The sequence below is a fragment of the Larimichthys crocea genome, chromosome X (assembly GCF_000972845.2).
Source record: "Larimichthys crocea isolate SSNF chromosome X, L_crocea_2.0, whole genome shotgun sequence".
NCBI classification, from domain to species: Eukaryota; Metazoa; Chordata; class Actinopteri; family Sciaenidae; genus Larimichthys; species Larimichthys crocea.
The window spans coordinates 27,303,738-27,323,584 of NC_040020.1; the positions used below are offsets into that span (position 1 = coordinate 27,303,738).

Consider the following 19,847-nt stretch of genomic DNA (forward strand, 5'->3'; position numbering starts at 1 on the left):
ATCAAGAGCACTATTATTGTGTAGCAGCACTACATGTAAAGGATGAAAATAAGCTGAAGAAGTGCAAAAACTGCTAAAAATCTTAGGTAATAAGGGTAATATAGGATATATCAAAACAGAATATGAAAAAATATATATGTTATATACACTGTACAAGTGACAAGCTTGTTTAAGTATTAACAATTAATGTATAGATAGATATAAACATACTATATAAATAAGATACACTTTAAAACAATAGTAACGTTAAGATGTGTGATTATGTTAAATGAGGTTCACAAAAGAACTAAAATGACAGTAAACAATGTGATGCAAGGAAATAAAACACTGAACGGTCTTAACTGTTCAAAGTAAACATCAGTACACAACGTGAAAGATTGTTCTTTATAGTCTTGCTTCACAAATGACATTTGATAATGTAATGGTTGGAATTTGATTAACTACAGCAGATTAGTGATAATACAGCCTGGCATTATGAATATGAATTCCACAAATGTTTTGTCCAAAAATAGTGTTGATGTTTATATGACACATGAAAGCCTTGTGACTGTTTGAAAGAAGAAGAAGAAAGGCACATGACTGCTGGGTGATTATTTAGAGGCTTTTTAAAGTAATTATGTTGTAATTAAATTGTAACTAAAACATACTTTGTCGAGTAAGTTTGAGTTTGTTTGTTTGTTTGTTTCATGTTCACGGAACTAATGTTGACCGCTCAACGGGTTCACCGGACTTCTTCCTGCTGCACAACCTGTAGCCTCTAATACATCCATGAAAGTAGTTAGCACGAAGCTAACGCTGGCGAGCTAACACCACGTCATCCGACACGACATGCACACACAAGCCTGAGCGCTACCAGGGTAAGCAGGGTGAGTATGGTTATTTGTTAGTGGCGCTTAAAAATATGTGACAGAGGAAGAGAGAGAGCTGAGAATAATCTGTCTGCGACGTGTCCGGCTGTTTGACAGCAGCTTCCTGTTGTCGAGCTAGCAGCGAGCTTAGTGACGGACGCTGTTTTTAAGGAGCTTTGACGTTTGGAGCTGGATTCTTGTTCCTCAAGTATCTCAACAGCATCCAGACTGTGTTCACCTGACGCTCACATGTCATCCTGGGTAAATACCCGGTGGGTTAAGAGGATTGTTATCGGTGGGGAGCGAGTTACAATGCAGTAACGGTAACGTTAGCTACACTGATACTTTGGGAGTCATGTCAGCACTCCTCCTCCTCCTCCTCCTCCTCCTCCTCCTCAGTTGTTGTTGTCGTTTGCAGGTTCCACGTTAGCAAAGGATCCAAGGTGCAAACTGTCAAGGAGACATTATAGGAAGCTGTACGCTAATCCCCCCTACGTCTTATAACGTTAAACCACCATGTGTGGATCTCAGCATTCATTCATAAAACGACGTAACATTTGACTAAATGCAGCCAGCTCTGATGTCTTATCTTTAAATGTTTCTCCAGTTTAAATTGAAGCAGCAGGCTGGTATTTGCTTAATGGTTTATTAGATTATATATACTTAGATAGTTTATTTCGAACATGTGCGGGTAACACAACAAAGTGAACTGAAAAACAAATAAATCTAATGAAAATAGTCAAAACAACAATAACAATAGTCAGTACAAAAAGTAATAATGTGAACCCAACATGTCCGAAAAGGAGTGGGATGAAGCATATGCTTATTTAAACCTACCCCTTCTCCACAATTCAATTAATAATCTTACTCCCCAAACATACATTTATAAGTAATACATATTTACAAAGAACAAGAAAATGATTTATTCATCCCACCACGGGGGAATGTACTTGTTACAGCAGCAGAATAAAGTGTAGCATACACTACAGAATTAGAAAAAAGTAGAAAAGGCAAAAAAAAACCAAAATAAACAGACAGAAATATCTATAACCTACACGAAATAAACACGAAAAACAATCAACTATCAAAACAGACAAGTACTGAGGATAAAAAGTGGCATGATATATAAAAAGAGTATTGTAATGTAAAGTGACCATAGTGTGAGAAATATTGCAAAGAAAGTGACCATGATACGATTAATAATATTACTGATAAGTATTTGTTGATGTTAACAAGTTTCTTGCATTTTCATACCATAAACCAACACATCTTCATGCCTTAATATGTTACAGGATGACAAAATGAACGTGTGCTGTACATTAAACAGACCTAACATTGGTTGTTTTGTTTTTTTCACAGGCTCTAACTTCACCCAGTGAAACCTCAGGCTGTTGTGATGTCAGAGTCTAAACCCCCTACTCCAACCCCTGGAGATACGTACAAGGGTTGGCTCTTCAAGTGGACCAACTACATTAAAGGTTACCAGAGACGCTGGTTTGTTTTGAGCAATGGATTGTTGTCCTACTATAGGTAAGTTACATGTTTGTGACTGAATTTGTAATGAATTTGCAGAGTTTTCCCTGACTCAACAGGGAGCCATGGTAGTACCAAAGGGAAGGAGTAGGAGACACAACGGTGCTGCTGACTTTGATTGTGCATATTGAAAAGGGCAGGAATAGATTTCACAATTTTCTTAGGCAGTAACTCAATGTTTTTATTTTGTTTTCAAAGGTCATTCAAATAAGCAGTACATTAAAATTACTTTAGGTTGTATCCACCATTTTAAGCAAACATACAGTTGCCTTGCAAAAGAAAAAACAATATTTCTTCCTTCAGAAAACGGATTTACAAACTCTGTATGTGACTGTTCTTCATTCTGTTTGTCTTCAGGACCCAGGCAGAGATGGGTCACACATGCCGAGGCACCATCAACTTGGCCACAGCCAATATTGCTGTGGAAGACTCGTGCAATTTTGTCATTTCCAACGGAGGTGCCCAGACCTACCACTTGAAGGCCAACTCAGAAGTAGAGCGCCAGCGATGGATCACTGCTCTGGAACTCGCCAAGGCAAAGGCGGTCGACATGCAGGCTAATTCTGGTGAGGGGGGCGGCAAAGATAGAAGAAAAGTCTGAACAACTAAAAGTGCATTTCTCTGTGTGTAAAATTTTCTCATTCTTTGTTTTTGGTCATATTGTCGCTCCTGTTCTCTCGCTCAGATGACTCGGGTGACGAGTGTCCTGCAGTGCCCCCCACCTCAGGACAGGGTGGGGGCTGCCGTAACTCAGAAGTCCAGTCCACACTACGCACACTCAACAGCAAGGTGGAAGACCTCACCACCTGCAACGATCTCATTGTGAAGCATGGGTCTGCCCTCCAAAGGTATCGGTTATCTTTCATTTTTTATGATAAAATAATATCATCCAAAGAAAAGAAGGCTAAGAATCATTCTTCTTCTTTCGTTTATTTGTTCGTCTTAACTCATGCAAACATTCCAAACACACAGGTCTTTGTCAGAACTGGAGGCGATTCGTGTTGGAGGAGACATGGGGGAGAAGATCAGACAAGTGACAGAAAGAGCTACATTGTTCAGAATCACCTCTAACGCCATGATCAATGTAAGTCACCCAATTAATTAATTAACTGCTGAGGAACACACAATATTGTTATTGACTCTCCAGCTGAAATGTTGCTTTTGCTCTTGCATGCTCCTCAAGGCATGTAGAGACTTCCTCTCACTGGCCCAGACCCACAGTAAGCGCTGGCAGAAGGCCTTACAGGTAGAAAGAGACCAGAGGATACGGCTGGAGGAGACTCTGGAGCAGCTCGCCAAACAACACAACCACTTAGAAAGAGCTTTCAGAGGAGCTACAGTTCTCCCATCTTCATTCAGCAATCCCGCCTTAGGCTCCAAAGGTAAGGCTCTCATTGTCACTTGAATTTCTGTCTTTGGACCCTTGATGTTACTGAAAGCATGGCCACCTTGCCACATAGCTGCACCAGTCAGAACTGCCAAACTCTCTTCATCATAGGTGGTGCTTCAGGAAAAGGTGATGCCAGTGATGAGGATGATGACAATGAGTTTTTTGATGCTATGGAAGACCCAGCAGAGTTTATCACTGTCCCTGCTGACCCCAAGTATCACAAGTTCGTAACTGTTTCAGTGGTTTTATTTTTTAATGGCAACCTTATTTTTTTGTTATTTTCTCTGACTTAGTACTTAAATATTTTATGCATTCTTGTTTATTTGTCTAACAGGAGGTCTGGCAGCAATGTTAGCGGGCTCAGCAGTGAGATTGGAATGGACGATCAGTCGGTAAATGTGTGTTAATTTTGTTTTTGCGAGCATGTTCTGATTTGTATTAACTTGTCCTCTCCTCTGGTTGTCAACACACTACAGTTACCTAACCCTAAAGACTTTTCCTCTTCCTCCTCCTCTTCTAGTTTGATGAACTGTCTTTGGCGTCCAATCCAGAGTCTCCACAGCCTCTTGAGCTTGAACCAGTTAGACAAAGACGGACTCGTATCCCAGACAAGCCCAATTATTACCTCAACCTCTGGAGCATCATGAAGAATTGTATTGGAAAGGAGCTTTCAAAGATACCAATGCCTGTAAGAAATCTGAACTCTTGTTGGTATCCAAGGGGCTTTTCTTTGTGGAAGTAATCAGACTTCTCCTCTCTGTGACTTTGTAGGTGAATTTCAACGAGCCCCTCTCAATGCTGCAACGTCTATCTGAAGACCTGGAGTACTACGAGCTGCTGGATAAGGCTGCAAAATGTCAGAGCTCTCTGGAGCAGATGTGTTATGTGGCCGCTTTCACAGTGTCTTCCTACTCCACCACTGTCCACCGCACAGGAAAACCCTTCAATCCTCTGCTGGGAGAAACCTTTGAGCTTGATCGATTAAGAGAATGCGGCTACCGCTCACTCTGTGAACAGGTATATCAAAAAGAGCAGCATTTCGTATTTAATTTGGACCATATTCCAGTTCTACGGGATAAACCCCTAATTTTGCTAATTCTTCTCTCTGTTTACTTCACTCACTTCCTCTCAGGTGAGCCACCACCCACCTGCTGCAGCTCATCATGCCTTCTCTGAAAAGGGCTGGAGCCTCAGACAAGAAATTACGCTGGCCAGCAAGTTTAGAGGAAAATATCTATCTATCATGCCTTTAGGTGAGTGTGTGCAGACTAACCAGTAAGCCTGAAAATTACACTTTTTGTAAAGTAGTTAAACTCTATATTGGGTTTAATCTATTTAAACCTGGATCTGCTTTACTATGATCAACCAGTATCAGAGCAAGGACTGACGTCTCACTATTTTTTATTTATAATTGAGAAAATGTATTGTTTGCATCTCTGAGTATCTCTTTACTTGTAAAATTATGTAGTCTGGCAAGCTCCAGCAACCTAAGCTTTCAGGACAACATACAAGAAAATGTCTTCCAGCCAGTCGTAGTGTGATTGCTTCATACGGTCATGTCAGTTAGATAGCCATCTTTCATACTCTCTTTCTGCCCCCAGGCTCTATCCAGTGTTTATTTGACAAGAGCAACAATCACTACTCCTGGAAAAAAGTGACTACAACAGTACACAACATCATTGTTGGAAAATTGTGGATTGACCAGGTAAATTTCTAAAAAAAATTATAAAAGCTCACAAAACTTTAAGCACTACAACAACTTAGGGATAAATAAATGACACAGATGTCTCTATAGAATGTTTCTACAGGATTTATCCTTTAAGTTTTCAGTAGCAAAACATGTTGTCTCTCTCCTTTCTACCCTTCCAGTCAGGAGAGATAGATGTGGTGAACCACAGGACAGGAGATCGCTGCCACCTCAAGTTTGCTCCTTACAGTTACTTCTCCAGAGATGTACCAAGAAAGGTGGGTCTTTCTTTATATGCTGATATGTTTCTTTACAGAAGTGTATAAAACAAAGTCACATAATACTGAATAGAAAATGGAACTGGACTTAATATACACAGTGTCCACATCACACAATCCGGTTTTTGAACTACCTTAAGAAAACACAAAAATAGCAGGGTTAAATTTATGTATTTCTAAGACTGTAAACAAAAACTGAACATTACAAACTTCATAAAATTAGAATTGATGGCATGGCTGTTGTATTCTATTGCATTGGATAGTACAGGTGTACCTAGTAAGGAGGCTACCCTGTGTAAGTTCAATGTGAATCTCTGCACTGCCAATTTTAGGCTCTTTGATTACGCTCTTAACTGAAAGCTGCGTTTGTCTCCAGGTAACAGGAGTAGTAACGGATAAGGAAGGGAAAGCCCATTATGTGCTATCAGGAACCTGGGATGAGAAGATGGAGTTTTCCAGGGTAATGCAGAGCAGTAAAGGTGAGAACGGCACTGAAGGCAAACAGAGGACCGTCTATCAGACCCTCAAAGCCAAAGAAATCTGGACAAAGAACCCTTTGCCGTGAGTTCTGATAAAAGTACTTTTAAACAAATGGCACTGTGCAGTTTTGGCAGTATCTACACATTGTAAATAGTTTTCGCTTTGTGCGTCTGATCTTTAATGCCAATGACTTTTTACAGAGAGGGAGCAGACAACATGTATTTCTTCTCCTCACTGGCCTTGACGCTCAATGAACCTGAAGATGGAGTAGCACCAACAGACAGTCGACGACGCCCTGACCAGCGGTTAATGGAGGACGGCCGCTGGGATGAGGCTAACGCAGAGAAACAGAGGCTAGAAGAGAAACAGCGCACCACCCGTCGAGAGAGGGAGAGGGAAGCTGTTAAAGCAGCCAGCTCACCCGAGGAAGGTAAAAAAATAAAAAAGAGAGAAAGAAATGACCTGTGTTGTGGAGTTTCTCTATGTGTCTTGTGATTCTGTCCAATGTTTTTCTGTTCATTCATCTTTTTGTCCACTTTGTCTGTCTTTTGGTCTACCTTGTCTGCTTGTCTCTGTCTCATCCTTAAGCTGTCACTGAGGATTCAATCAATGATTCACCCTTGAAAAGCAAGTACTCTTTACTTAGTATTTACCCTCCCTCGATCTGCCTATATATTAACTCTACATGCAAAAACACGTGCAATATGTCTGTGTGTGTAAAGAAAGGCGCTAAATGTCTTCATTCACCTTTTTACCATCGATTCATCCATTTCTGTTCTGTTTAGCTGAAGCAGGGGAGACTGGCACAGAAGCAAGTGAGGTTTCTGATGAAAGCAAGTATCACTTCACAGCTTTACATACAATGTCCTTTTTAAAGGTGCTCTGTGTAGCATTTTAACAGAGTGAGGAAGAAATGAGCCTTACATATCCCCGGGAGGTCGTTTTAGGCTGATTCTTCCCCATAGAAGTGATTTCACAGTTACAAGTGCTGATATTTGTGGAGAAATTACAGACAGAGCTACAGTTATTTACTATAATTCACCTAAACAGACTGAGAAGATCAGCATTGAGAACATTTGTAGCTTATATCAGCCTCTGTGCTGCCTTATAGTCTGTTAGCTTATGTTCTTTACAGCAAGGCCAGTTTAGGGCAGACGACAACAACAGCAAGAAAGCTGAGATCCTCTCTGTGACTGGAAGTGATGTATCAGGTAGTGTTAAAAAAAACTGTCCTGACAGTTGACTTGTGCTCTCACTGCACTCTTGACAAGCCTGTTCTGCTTACACAGTGCGACACAGAGCACTTCTAAAACGAACATAAGCAAGGTTTTTGTGGATACTTTTTGAGTTGTGGATTCACATCTTTTTTTTTTTTTTTTTTTGTGCTGATGTTAAGCTGACACAGAGGACTCTCCTCCTCATACACCTGTTGCATGCAAGTAGCTCCTTACATTTCATTCGCTGGTCTTCTTTGTATCTTCATCTCTCAGATCATCTTTTATGTTTGAGCTCTCAAAGATTCATCCTTAATTCTTCTATTTTCAGCCTCTCATGGACCATCGCATCCCCATTACCTAAGCAAGTATTTTGATCATGACATAACACATACTGTGCAATAAAAAAAATCCAGTAATTTAGTTTCATTTATTCTAGATTAAGAACTCCTCTGTTCATCTTCCATCATTTTCTCTTTACACCCTTTGCAACGTGTTCTCTCTTAGTGGAAGGCAAAGAAGGTTCTAATGGAGCTCAAATCAAAAGCAAGTAACATTAGTGTTGCTCTCCCTCATCCTGTTATCCTCTTTTTTTAATTTAGATTTATGTCGGTAGGATTTAGAGAACCTTGTAGAAGCCTGTAGCTGACTGTAGAATGACACAAGCCTAGCACTTGAATATTTTAGAGAAGCATTTTGTCTGTTATTAATCTAATGCTCCTGGGTATTTGGGGCATTTGTTTTGAGCTTGAGTTTCTCCACATGTCACAAGGCTGAGGAGTCCTTCTCTATAATTCCCATCCTTTTGTTTTATTTTCAGTTTGTATAAGGTCCAAGCGATCAGAAACATTAAATATCGGTATCTTTTAGTCAACTATCTGAGAGCAAAACAGCTCAATCTAAGCACGGTGTGTTGTCATGGCTCAGTGGCTTCTTAACCCTCCCTTCAGGTCTCTGAAATTTTCCTCTTGGTAAGAGCCTTTCTTTTCTCTTCATTTAGGCGCCCATCAAGACAACTACCAAGCACTGTGGTTTGAGAAGTTAGACGACCCCGTATCCGGAGAGGTCTTGCATGTCTACAAGGGAGGTTACTGGGAGGCAAAGGACCAAGGCAGCTGGGACATCTGCCCCGACATCTTCTGATCCCGGACGAGTCTGCCTGTTTTCCTTTTGCGGTGTACAAATGAGAAGACACTAAGAGGTGACCTACATTACATCAGCTAAGGTGGAGAATCAACCTTCCTTCATCGCTCACAGCTTCATCTGATCACTCCACTCAGCTCCCCTTTTCAGCAGTGATTTGCTCAGGACTAAGGGCATCTGGATTGATTAGTTTTCACCAAACACTGATATTTATCTTGGTCTCGGTCCACTGCTTTTTATTTGTTTCTTTGGTACAGGCGTTGATTTGAATTTGGCAACAGTTTATTCTGGTATAATCATTTATGCATTTTCTTTAAATGGACTATTGTCTAAGGCACAATTCATCCACACAACATCTTACAATATATAAATAAGGTTTGCTTAAGACATAGAGTGACCTACTATGTAACATATAATGTATGTGTTTGTTTTTGCTGTGCATTCCTGATTATGATTATTTAACATTGAATTTACTGGACGTTCCCCACCACAGCAAGTTAAATTATACCCAACATTTTTAACCATTCACTTGAGTTTCAGACCACAGCATAGATTTATGAGCTTCAGTGGTTCTGAGAAAAGAAACAACTTTTCCTTAAGGAAGTAATCAATGGCATTTTTAGTTATTTCTGGACTGGTATAAAATCTTTGCCTTTGAATTTCATGTGATTTGCGGTGCTACTTTATTCCCTGAAGTTAAATAACAACTATATCTACATATTAACCTTTTTTCTTTAATTTTTTGCACTCCATTAGGTCAATTTAAAATCTGTTTGTGATTTTTTTTTTTTTTTTCTCCCAATATTCCTCCAATCCCCCTGTGAACTACGTGTTAGTGGTGAAAAGACATGACATGACAGTAGTTAATTTAGATTATACACTCCTCATATATATGTTTGGTCATCATAGGAATCCATAATTGTGGGAATAAAATAGCTACAAACTTCCATATATAAGCATTTATTCACTACTTTTTTCACGCTTTAAGAATGACTTTATTATTGTTTTTTTTATTCAAGAAGAATAATGACCTCTGTGTGTAGCACACTTATTTTAATAGAATGTTTGTTTTTTTATTTAATATGATAACATATTTAATACTATCTGAATTTAAATAGTGGTACTGAACAAATTCATAAAAGTACCAATGAAAATATGAAGCATGAAAGCACCAATGGCAGTACTGCCAGCAATTTGGGGAAACACTCATTCAGAAGTCTCTTTTTGTTTTTCCTTGTTTGTTTCACACTGAATTTCACACCAGTTTTGAGTTCTTGGTAAATTACATGTTGAATCTGTGAAAAATCTATTATGCTTCGGGAGACACCTAACCTATTGAACGATGAGGCAGTGTCACATATGTAGGGTGGGTGGAGGATGCATTTCTTAAATTTGTAAAGTGGGAGCGCTTACAAGAAACTGGGTGTTAAGTTTCTCGTAAAAAAATGTAGCTGTTGGTTGTTCAGAGCAAGAGCCTTGTAAGGTGTACTTATATTGTGTATAAGATTGACTCTAATCCACTTGTTTTAAATGAAATGTGTCCGTTTTGATTCTCCACTCATGTACACTTTTCAGACTTGTATTTTAATACCTAAAGTTTGTGCTCTTACTAATACTTTGATCAACCAAGTCTTCAATTCTGCTTTCAAAGTAAATGTTGATGTTCACCATCTGAACATCTGAGAAGCTGTACTTCAAATTGTCACTGAGCTGTGTGCTGATTTCTACTGTCTTGATTAATAGTGAAGGGATGTGTGAGGCAGAAGTGTTTTTGTCCTCCTGGTTTCCTTCAAATGTATTGATCATAGCTTTAATCTTGATTTTAGGTCATTTGAGTGATTTCGTGTGCTGCGAGTGTAGATTTTTAACAGACAGCAATAAGAGTGCCTCAGTGCGTGCACACGTGGCACAAAATGAAACGCGTGAAGTGAGAACTAAAACTGCAAAAACTGAATTCTGCCGTTTGAGTGAAAGGACTGTGTGCTTGATGAAAACTCTAAATTTCATTTTATATTCAAGTGTACTTAAAAGGAGAACACTGAAAATGAAGATCACAAAATGTTGCAAATATTATGTAAATATATTAAATAGTGAGTTAGTAACTGTGAGTTTAAGTGGTTATATTGATAGAGAATCTAATGGTGGTGATGCACTTTTTTTTGTTCCTCAGAACTGGATGCATTTTCATTGTGAGCTGAGTGTACCATCTCTATTTTAAATGATTTGTTTTGGTTTGAACCATTTCTTACTATGAATTACTGTTGCTTTACACATCATTTGAACAGATGAAGAAGTGTATGTGTTTGTCTGTGTCTGTGTGAGAGTAATGTACAAACACTACATCGCTGAAATTACAGAATGAGTCCAGATGTTTTTGTTTGTCCTGACATTTTCAACATATATATATAAGTCTCTGCCCTGCACTGTGCAGATTGTCACTATGCACAAATGCCACAACTTCGAACAATTGACTGGAGGTGTTTTTGCACTGACACACATCATTCATTATTTTTCATGCCCCGCTTGATTTGTCTGATCAGCCGCTCATGTTGGCTACTGAAGAGTTTGTCATCTTGTGCATTTGTTTTGAAATCTTTTCCTCAACCATGATTGTTCATTAGTTTAAAATGTATTTATTCAAGAGCATACATTTTCTCCTTTTCTGTCCTTCAATACAGTGTTTTGTTTTGTTTTTTTAGCAGGATTGGTTTAGAGGTTGACAACATTAAAGTCTGAATGGAGATGAAATGTTTTGGTGTTTTTGATTTTCCTGAACAAAGCATCACAAAATAAATTGTACTAGTTAGTGGTATGTATTGATATTGACAGTCTTAACCACATTAATTGAATGATACACTTGATGGTACTCCTCTATGCTCCACATAAATAAGGAATAAAAACAACCACACAATGTTAAATAAGTTTGAAATGCAAATAGTTATCTAATTTTAGTATTCTAAGATAAACCTGGAAACTTTTAGCAAGGCTATACTAGAAGAAAAGCCTACATTTGCATGGAGTAATCAAGGCCTCTGAAAAATGAGCCTGCAGGCACACTACAAGGACCCTTAGACTGAAGCAACTAAATGGAATTCAGACATCAATAATTTCATTATTTATGCCTATGCTTTTCCTCCTATGACATTAATTAATATTCTATGAAAAAGAGCTATGTTTGAACTACAGTTAAGTGCTAATGTCTCCTTTGCCTGCCAATTGTCACATTAATCAAAGATGTATTCAGATAATTTACACAAGTACAAGTAGCAATGCCACAATATTTGAATATCAAACAAGTAATTCAAAGTAAAACTCCTGCTTCTAATATCATATTCCAATAAAATGGGGAATGATAAGTAATGTTAGCAAAATGTACTAAAGTATCAAAAGTAAAATTGCAAAATGGTCAGCTTCAGAAGATTATACTAGGTTTAATATATCGGTCATCATTACTGATACTTAAATTGGTGAACAGTATTTTAATGTAGCTGGTTGATGTAGAGATCGATGTGTTTTTACTATATAACAGTCTATAGCTATAATCTATAACAATGTTATATTTTATAAAGCTGATTGTAATTTTAATTTGAAAAGTAACTGTCAGCTCTATTATATGTAGTGCAATCAAAGGTATAATAGCTTCTTTAGAATTGTAGTAAAATAGCATCAAATGTAAATACTTATGTAAAGTAAAAGTACAGGAGAGAGAGGAGATTAATTTAGTTACAGTCCACTTTTAGTTACCATGGAAACTTGTGAGCTAGTCTGGCTAACCGATTAGTCTTCATATTAGTCAAGGTTTAGTTTTGTGAGAGGGCAGTATAATAACATCTTTGTGAAACAACATCTGGTAAATGCATCTTTACTGACTTTACAACTAGAGGCTTATTATGTGACTCCTGGATGAGAAAGCTGAGTTTATTAAGGAGAGAAAACAACTAAGTTTAACATTTTTACTTAAAAAGAAAAGTAAAACTGTTTATATGAGTCACAAAATCACTTTAGAGACAGGGGGTGTTTTCTCTGGGAATTTAGGGGGTTTCATTGGGACCCGGGGGATGTTTACAATCTGAAATTTAAAAAACTTTAACACAGCGGGTAAAGTTGTAGTATTTTGAGATTTATTATATATTTATGTTGCTACACTCAGGCCAACAAAATAAAGTTTTCAGATTTCAGTACCAGATAATTGCTAACAGTGTGGAGAAGACTTAAAAACATCATTCAGACCTCAAACTGAACATGGGTCTAGATAGATAGATAGATAGATAGATAGATAGATAGATAGATAGATAGATAGATAGATAGATAGATAGACTTTATTTATCCCGAGCTGGGAAATTACAGCATTACACACAGTGACAATGGACAACATAAGATATAATAACAAAATATATATAATAAAATATCAAAATAGCAATAGTAAATAAGATATATTGTACAAAAGTATATATAGCAAATTGGCAGTGTTGATTTGGTGCAAAGATAGATAGATAGATAGATAGATAGATAGATAGATAGATAGATAGATAGATAGATAGATACTTTATTGATACAATTAATATTAAAAAAAAATCCCTTGTTTGTGTCTGGTTTCTAAAAGCCTACTTATACGCTTCATCAGAGGAGGTTGTGTTGTGACCGCCCCTCACACGGGGAGGCGTGGGAGGATAAAACGAGCGCCTCCGCCGCATGACGTCAGCATCTTTGTTTACTAGTAGCCAGGCGCGGCTAGGCTCAGCGTTAGCTTTAGCAGTAGCAGTGTGCCGCTGTGTCATACAGGGTGAGCGTGAGTGTGAGAGCTTCGTGGTTAATTTGTGAAATCAACAAACATGTCGGCTAACGGACCCGGACCTGGAGAAGACTGCGCAGACGCGAGGAGAGGCGATGGACAAGAGTGAGTCGCTTCATTTAACTGCGGTATTTATCGACAACAGCTCCCTGTTGTCCAGACAGCGACGAGCTGTTTGTCTACTACTGCCTCCTCTGTTACTATCATATTATTACAGTACACTACATATTTTATGTAAACCTCTAAACTAACTAATGCGGGCCTTTAAATGCTTCCTCCCTAACTGATATCAGCTGTTTCCCGGTCGTGCATCGTGTTGTTTATTTGCATTAAACACTGTGTTATGTGTTTCCTTGTCCCCTCAGGTCGGAGCCGTCTTCCTCCTCTGCTGCCTCCTCCTACATGGACGTGGATGCCAGGCCGGGCTCCCACAGCTTCAGATACAGCCTGAACTATCCCTGCATCGGCCAGTGCATCATCATCAACAACAAGAACTTTGACAGGAGTACAGGTGTTGATTTGTGATGAAACATATTCAAAATGAAACCTCTGCAGCAGATAATTATTACTGAGTAATGTTAAAATCTAGTGGTAACATGTGCAATATTAACTCGCTTGTCTTCACTATGTATCATTGTTGTTTATTATTTTATTTTCCGTTCTTTATTCAGGGAAACCTTGACTGAGAAAATAGCTCTTTTACAGCAATGCCCTGATCACAACAAATATAAACAATATACAATAAATAGCCCAAGCATAGTAAAATGGGGAAAAAATTCAGAAGAAAATCATTTTAAAAACAAGATCAGAGTAAAACAGTTAAAAACCAGTTAAAACAACACTGACTTGACTCTAGTCAGACAAAATAATCTCTCACGATAGCCACTTGTCGTTTTATTATATATTTTATTATTATATTTATACAAAATTTTAAGTGACAGTTACAAGGTGATATAAAGAAGTCTCTCTTTCTTGAAGTCTGGTTCAGAGTTACTCCCCCAGCAGCCCAGAAAAAGCCACCGTGTGACTTTAAAGTGTGCGATTCAAATGTTTAGGCTAGTTAATGTACACCGAACCGACAAGTTAGTCCAAGGTTAAAAGGTCGTGTGGCTCAAATGTACACTGTTAAAACTTTAATTAGGAGTTTCAAGGTTAGCTGGCTGTAAATGTGTCCGTGGGTGTTTCTCCCAAGCATGTCCAGTTGTTTGTGTAAGATTCAGCTACATTCCTGTCAGAGAGCTGGAGGAGGGGACGCCTTCGTTGTGAAATATAATTATAGAGTGATGTCACTTCTGTGCAGGGTTGGATTTTTTTTTTTTCTTCTTTTATACAGCAGGATGTTAGAGATGATAGGTGATATATGGCCTTGAGTTGTGTGAGATCCATGAAATGTATATCACGGCCACACCTTCACGAGATGATCTGCGTGCCCAGAGACCTAATTTATACTCGTTGCTGTGGATACTATTTAACTGCATCCCGGGCTAGTTAATTAGATGTTCAGAGTAGCTCTGTTGCATTTCATGAGTTTGTGTGTTTAGAGAGAATGAGAACAAGCAGGCAGCTGTACTAAGCCTCCAGTGTACTGTGCATAATTGCGTTTGACTTTCGGTATGAACCCTATTTTACTAGTTCCTCTTTTAGTACAGTGTGCACTGTGGAGAACTTGCGTGTGTACATGTGAATGTTCAGTATATTTCAGCTCTGTATATTCCTTTAATGGCCAAGTTATTTGGATATTCTTGTAGTAGTAGCTTTAGGGTGGAGGGAGATGTCCGCTCCTTCTGTTCAGCCAGCCTCTCTGAGGATGTAAAGGCTTGATGTCTACAATAGTTGGATATATTGTATGAAACCTTGAGTAAGCTTAGTCCCTGCCTATCCTTTTGAGACATTGTGCGAATATGCTATTATTGAAAGAGCCTGAGAAGACCTTGGATATCAATAACACACATTCAGACTGCTCTTACAGAGCATCAGAGTTACTGTATGATGTCTTATTTTGCTGTCAGACTTGTGTTTGACAAACCTGTCCAGCAGGACTAACTGACTGCACATGACTGCTTGTCGGCAAACAGTGTAACATCAGCAGTTGTTGAGCATGCTGATCCCAAAGTACATAAATGTTTGTGACATGTGATGGCCTTTGGGTGTACAGAGCTCTGTAGCGCCGCTCAGAGTTGAGATGTTGCAACAGGTCGTGTCCAGGGTGTGATAGAGCTGCAGGGATGTTTCCTGACTCTTGACATGTTTGTGTGTACAAGTCCTGACTGGAGGGCAGGTTGGCACCACTGGTTGTCTCTGCAGACGTGACTGTGCGTTGTAGTCCGTTCCCGTCCTGTTTGGTGGCAGATCCACATCAGAGAGTGATGAACAGAGAACAGACTCAATAACCTCAGGCAGGTTGAGCTTCCTGAGCTGGCACATGAAGTACATTCTTTGCTGGGCCTTCTTGGTGATGGTGTCTCTTTTGGACTCCCCCTTTTTAATCCTGGGAGATTGCGGATCCTAGAAACCTGAATGTTTCCACAGCAGACACAGTGTTGTTGGTTGTTTCCAGCTGTTCAAGAAAAGATTCCTTTTATGGAAGATTCGTGCACACTCAGACATGTTTAGGAACTTTCCCACGCATGTTGCAAAGGAAATTGTGACAACAAGTTTCTGTAACTAACAAACCAAAGAGATGTTCAGTTCTGAACCCAAGTGGGTAGTGGTCAGGTGGCTAGATGGTAGGAAGGTGCAAATAAATCTCAGCCATCATTCATTTTATTATTTACACCTGTGAAGAGGTTGTCACTTTTTCAGGCTGATTAGGTTTGAGACATGGAAGATATGTGGAGCTTATGTGAGGTTATCAGACACAATGCACTAATAAGAATGGGAGAGGTCACTATCACGGTGTTGGCTTGTGCAGCTTGCAGCGTACCAACATCATCATGAATAATACAAACTAATGGAAGCATTTTTCATGTGGCTTGTCTGAATCCAAATAATTCTTTTGTGCCAAAATGTATAAATTATTTCAAGATTAAATAAAAGTTCACCTAGTACTGACAGATATGCCACCAGCTCTCCATTTAACTTGGTTTCTTTGGCCTTGCAGCCACATAAAAATGACACCATGACAAAATGATGATAAGCGTGTGATTTGTCCTGCTGTTAGAGGTGCAACAAAGCAAACAGGAAAGAGGCAGACGTCAATCAAACATTTTCCGTCCACACAGTCACAAGAGGAGGTCTACAGATTAAAATGACGCGTGTGTGGTGGAAGTGCCATTATGGAAAAATAAATCAATGCACTATTTGTGTCACACTGTCTACAGCGTGTGCTAATGGTTCAATTTACTAATGAGGAAGCAAGAGTTTCCTTTTTAAAATGTAGTGCTACCCAAAGTTTTGTTTTTATTGCGTTCTTCAAGTAACCAGAACTATTTCTTTGTTGTTGTTTTTTAAAGGCATGAATCAAAGAAATGGTACGGATGTAGATGCAGCCAACGTGATGAAAGTGTTTGCAAAGTTGGGTTATAGAGCGAAGGTTTACAATGACCAGACAGTCGACCAGATGAGACAGGTTTTAACTTCTGGTAAGTTTGATGTTGAATTCATACAAAACTTCTCACAGGAAATGTTGTCTTTTATGGCATCTTATTCATGTCTGTACATTTATTTTTTTTAAGTTGCAAAGGAAGATCACAGCTGCTACGCCTCGTTCGTCTGTGTTCTGTTGAGTCATGGAGATGAGGGAGTGTTCTTTGGTACGGATGGCTCTATAGAGCTGAAGTACCTAACATCACTGTTTCGAGGCGATCGCTGCAAATCACTGGTGGGAAAGCCCAAACTCTTCTTCATCCAGGTATCGTAAGAGGGATTTTTTTTTTCCTTCCTCCTGAACTAACTTCTGTTTTGGTTAAGTATGTAATGTTTTTTTGTCTGTGTGCATGTTGAGTAGGCTTGTCGAGGCACTGATCTGGATGCAGGCATTGAAACCGACAGCGCTGATGATGGCACTACAAAGATCCCTGTGGAAGCTGACTTCCTCTATGCATATTCCACAGCTCCAGGTTAATACACAAACAAACACCGCTTATTTTATATGCTTATTGTTCCCTTTTTGTTTATTGTACCTTTTTTATTTCATAACTTATCTGTCTACAGGTTACTACTCATGGAGGAATACTATGACCGGATCCTGGTTCATGCAGTCACTGTGTGATATGATCAGCAAGTATGGAAAAGAAGTGGAGCTCCAGCACATCATGACACGAGTGAACCACAAGGTGGCAGTAGAGTTTGAGTCTATCTCCCACTCACCAGGCTTTCATGCGAAGAAACAAATCCCATGCATTGTGTCAATGCTGACCAAAGAGATGTATTTTTCTCCTTGATGTTATCTCTACTGTGGAAGATTTCAGCCTCCCCAAGCCTTCATGTGCAGAAGAAAGGCTTGAGGATGTTTAGGAGGAGGTGTTTATGAATTATTTTAGTTTACACTTTCTGACTGACTATGTCTTGAAACGTCAGCTTACATATTTCTGGGAGCGTAGATGTATTTTTTTTTTTTCACATGCTTGGCATTTTAAGCTTCTTTTTGTGGAGTACAGTTCTGAAATAGCATCAAAGGCATTACATTTTTTTTTTTTTTTTTTATCTTTGAAGGTAAAATATTTTGTAAACAAACGAATCATGACTAAAAAAGGTAAAATTGACTTTGTAATACAATGATCACAATTTGCAGTCGGTACATGCCTCTTTGCTTTTTACATCATAGACATTTCAGGGGGAAAAATTTCAGGGCACAAGTGACCTATGTTCATTTAATCATGAAACCGGTTCTTTAGTGTTTACACAGGATGATGGGATCATGTTTTCATCAGTCAGTTTAGTGAAATCTGATGTGAGGTTTGCACAAACCTAAATAAATGCATGACATGTACACTCAGTAAATACATTATAGGATACTGTTATATAGCAAATTCAGGAGCATCCAGTAAGCTGTTCTGTTTGTTTGTGTCTTTGTTGGTTTTAAAGGTCAGAATTTTAATTTTTCATGTTTTTCATCAATTACGATTTTTATTGAATGAACTGTTCTCTGTCAATGTGTGCATGTCAAGGCTTCACAGCATGCATGAGTATGACAGCCCACTTGCACGATGCTGTTTGAGCCATGTTTTCATTTATTAGTCATACCTGAACACAACTTCACGTCTCATATTTGGTAATGATGTCATGTATTTCTTGTGGTTTTAAAAACAAAATACCTTTTTTCTCTTTAATACTTACAGGCATTAATCTTTTCCAATGGATTGTTGTGTAACGGAATTAAACGTTTATATGTAACCACCAGCATTTAGTGAAAAGCACAATGTGTGTGTACTGATCCAGGTCCTGGTCATTTGTGAGCATATGCAACATTTACAGCATATAGACTGAAATCACATTAGCTGTTGAATGTTTGACAATCCAGTTTTTAAGTCATATCACTCCATATACAGCATTTTACATCCTATTTGGGGTTTTTTTGTGGTGTCACTGTGTTTTTTTTGTAAGCAAGCTATCCTGTGAGGTTGTAATGTTATGCCTGAAAAATAAAGACCACTTTTAATTTTTCTGTGTTGTTAAGCTGTTAATTATTTTATTTTTGTCCCTTACACTGTAACAGTAATGAAGATCACACACAGATATATTCTCACACATAGGCTATGAGTTAACCTCTACAAACACAGGAAAGAGTCTACTTGTGTATACTTGGAGGATTACTCCAGATTTGGCATGCCTGGAGGTGAGAAGAACTGGGACACCAGATCCCGAGGACCTGCGCCAAATAAAACTGGGCCTCAGCACAGATGCACTTTACTTAAACTATCTTTCACAATCAACAGGCCACATACAACCTGTTGGTTGTACTTAATACAAAAGCTCACAGCTGACACATAACACCTACACACAGCGACGGTATATGTCTCTACATTTATTTATTTAACAAATTCTACCTGAAAAATGCCACCTGACGCTAACATGACAACAATTCAACATTCTTTACATTGGTAATGTTAGAGCCCTCAAGGTCTAGCCTTGTTCTGTTTGACCAACAACCCACAATATATTTCATTTATTTATGTGTTTATTGCTAATAACTAATATAACTGTTATTAAGGTTTTTGGCAACAAAACATGGTAATCACAATGCAAACAAAGGCCTGACCCTAACATATGACCATATAAGCAAAATATACTTACAGAAGGGAAGCAGATAATACAGTAATAATAACACTAAGGAATACTACTGCTACTTCTACTACTAATAATAATATAAAATAAAACAAAAGCAAGACATTTTTTATTTTTGCAAAACAATTAAAGAAAAAATACTTTTTTTTAAAATTTGATTTGATAAGTGATTGCTTGATTATCAAAATAGTTGCCAATTGGTTTTCTGTAAATCAACTAATCAACAAATTGTTGAATCGTTGCAGCGCTACACTCAA

General features: G+C 38.5%; 2 protein-coding genes across 16 annotated transcripts; both read left to right on the forward strand.

Annotated features, from left to right (window-relative positions):
* The first annotated feature begins 727 nt into the window (after window positions 1-727).
* Window positions 728-11,321, forward strand: osbp (oxysterol binding protein). 15 transcript variants are annotated; one of them, XM_027282826.1, is made up of 21 exons: window positions 728-866; window positions 2,208-2,378; window positions 2,739-2,947; window positions 3,067-3,229; window positions 3,354-3,465; window positions 3,565-3,763; window positions 3,880-3,994; window positions 4,106-4,169; window positions 4,292-4,459; window positions 4,543-4,788; window positions 4,904-5,024; window positions 5,373-5,476; window positions 5,641-5,736; window positions 6,113-6,297; window positions 6,417-6,646; window positions 6,805-6,843; window positions 7,002-7,049; window positions 7,613-7,651; window positions 7,762-7,794; window positions 7,938-7,976; window positions 8,431-11,321. In XM_027282826.1, exons 2-21 carry the CDS (start codon window positions 2,245-2,247, stop codon window positions 8,571-8,573), a joined length of 2,487 nt encoding a protein of 828 aa, XP_027138627.1. In that variant the 5' UTR covers window positions 728-866; window positions 2,208-2,244; the 3' UTR covers window positions 8,574-11,321. The 15 variants fall into 15 exon arrangements, with proteins under 15 accessions (XP_027138627.1, XP_027138631.1, XP_027138628.1 ...); XM_027282830.1 differs by having other exon boundaries at window positions 4,106-4,163; XM_027282827.1 differs by having other exon boundaries at window positions 728-857.
* Window positions 11,322-13,275: 1,954 nt separating this feature from the next.
* Window positions 13,276-18,970, forward strand: casp3a (caspase 3, apoptosis-related cysteine peptidase a). The gene is given in 6 exon segments (NM_001303393.1): window positions 13,276-13,470; window positions 13,731-13,876; window positions 16,818-16,946; window positions 17,040-17,215; window positions 17,312-17,423; window positions 17,518-18,970. Coding segments are annotated over 6 exon segments (858 nt in total). The 5' UTR covers window positions 13,276-13,405; the 3' UTR covers window positions 17,748-18,970.
* The last annotated feature ends 877 nt before the right edge of the window (window positions 18,971-19,847 follow it).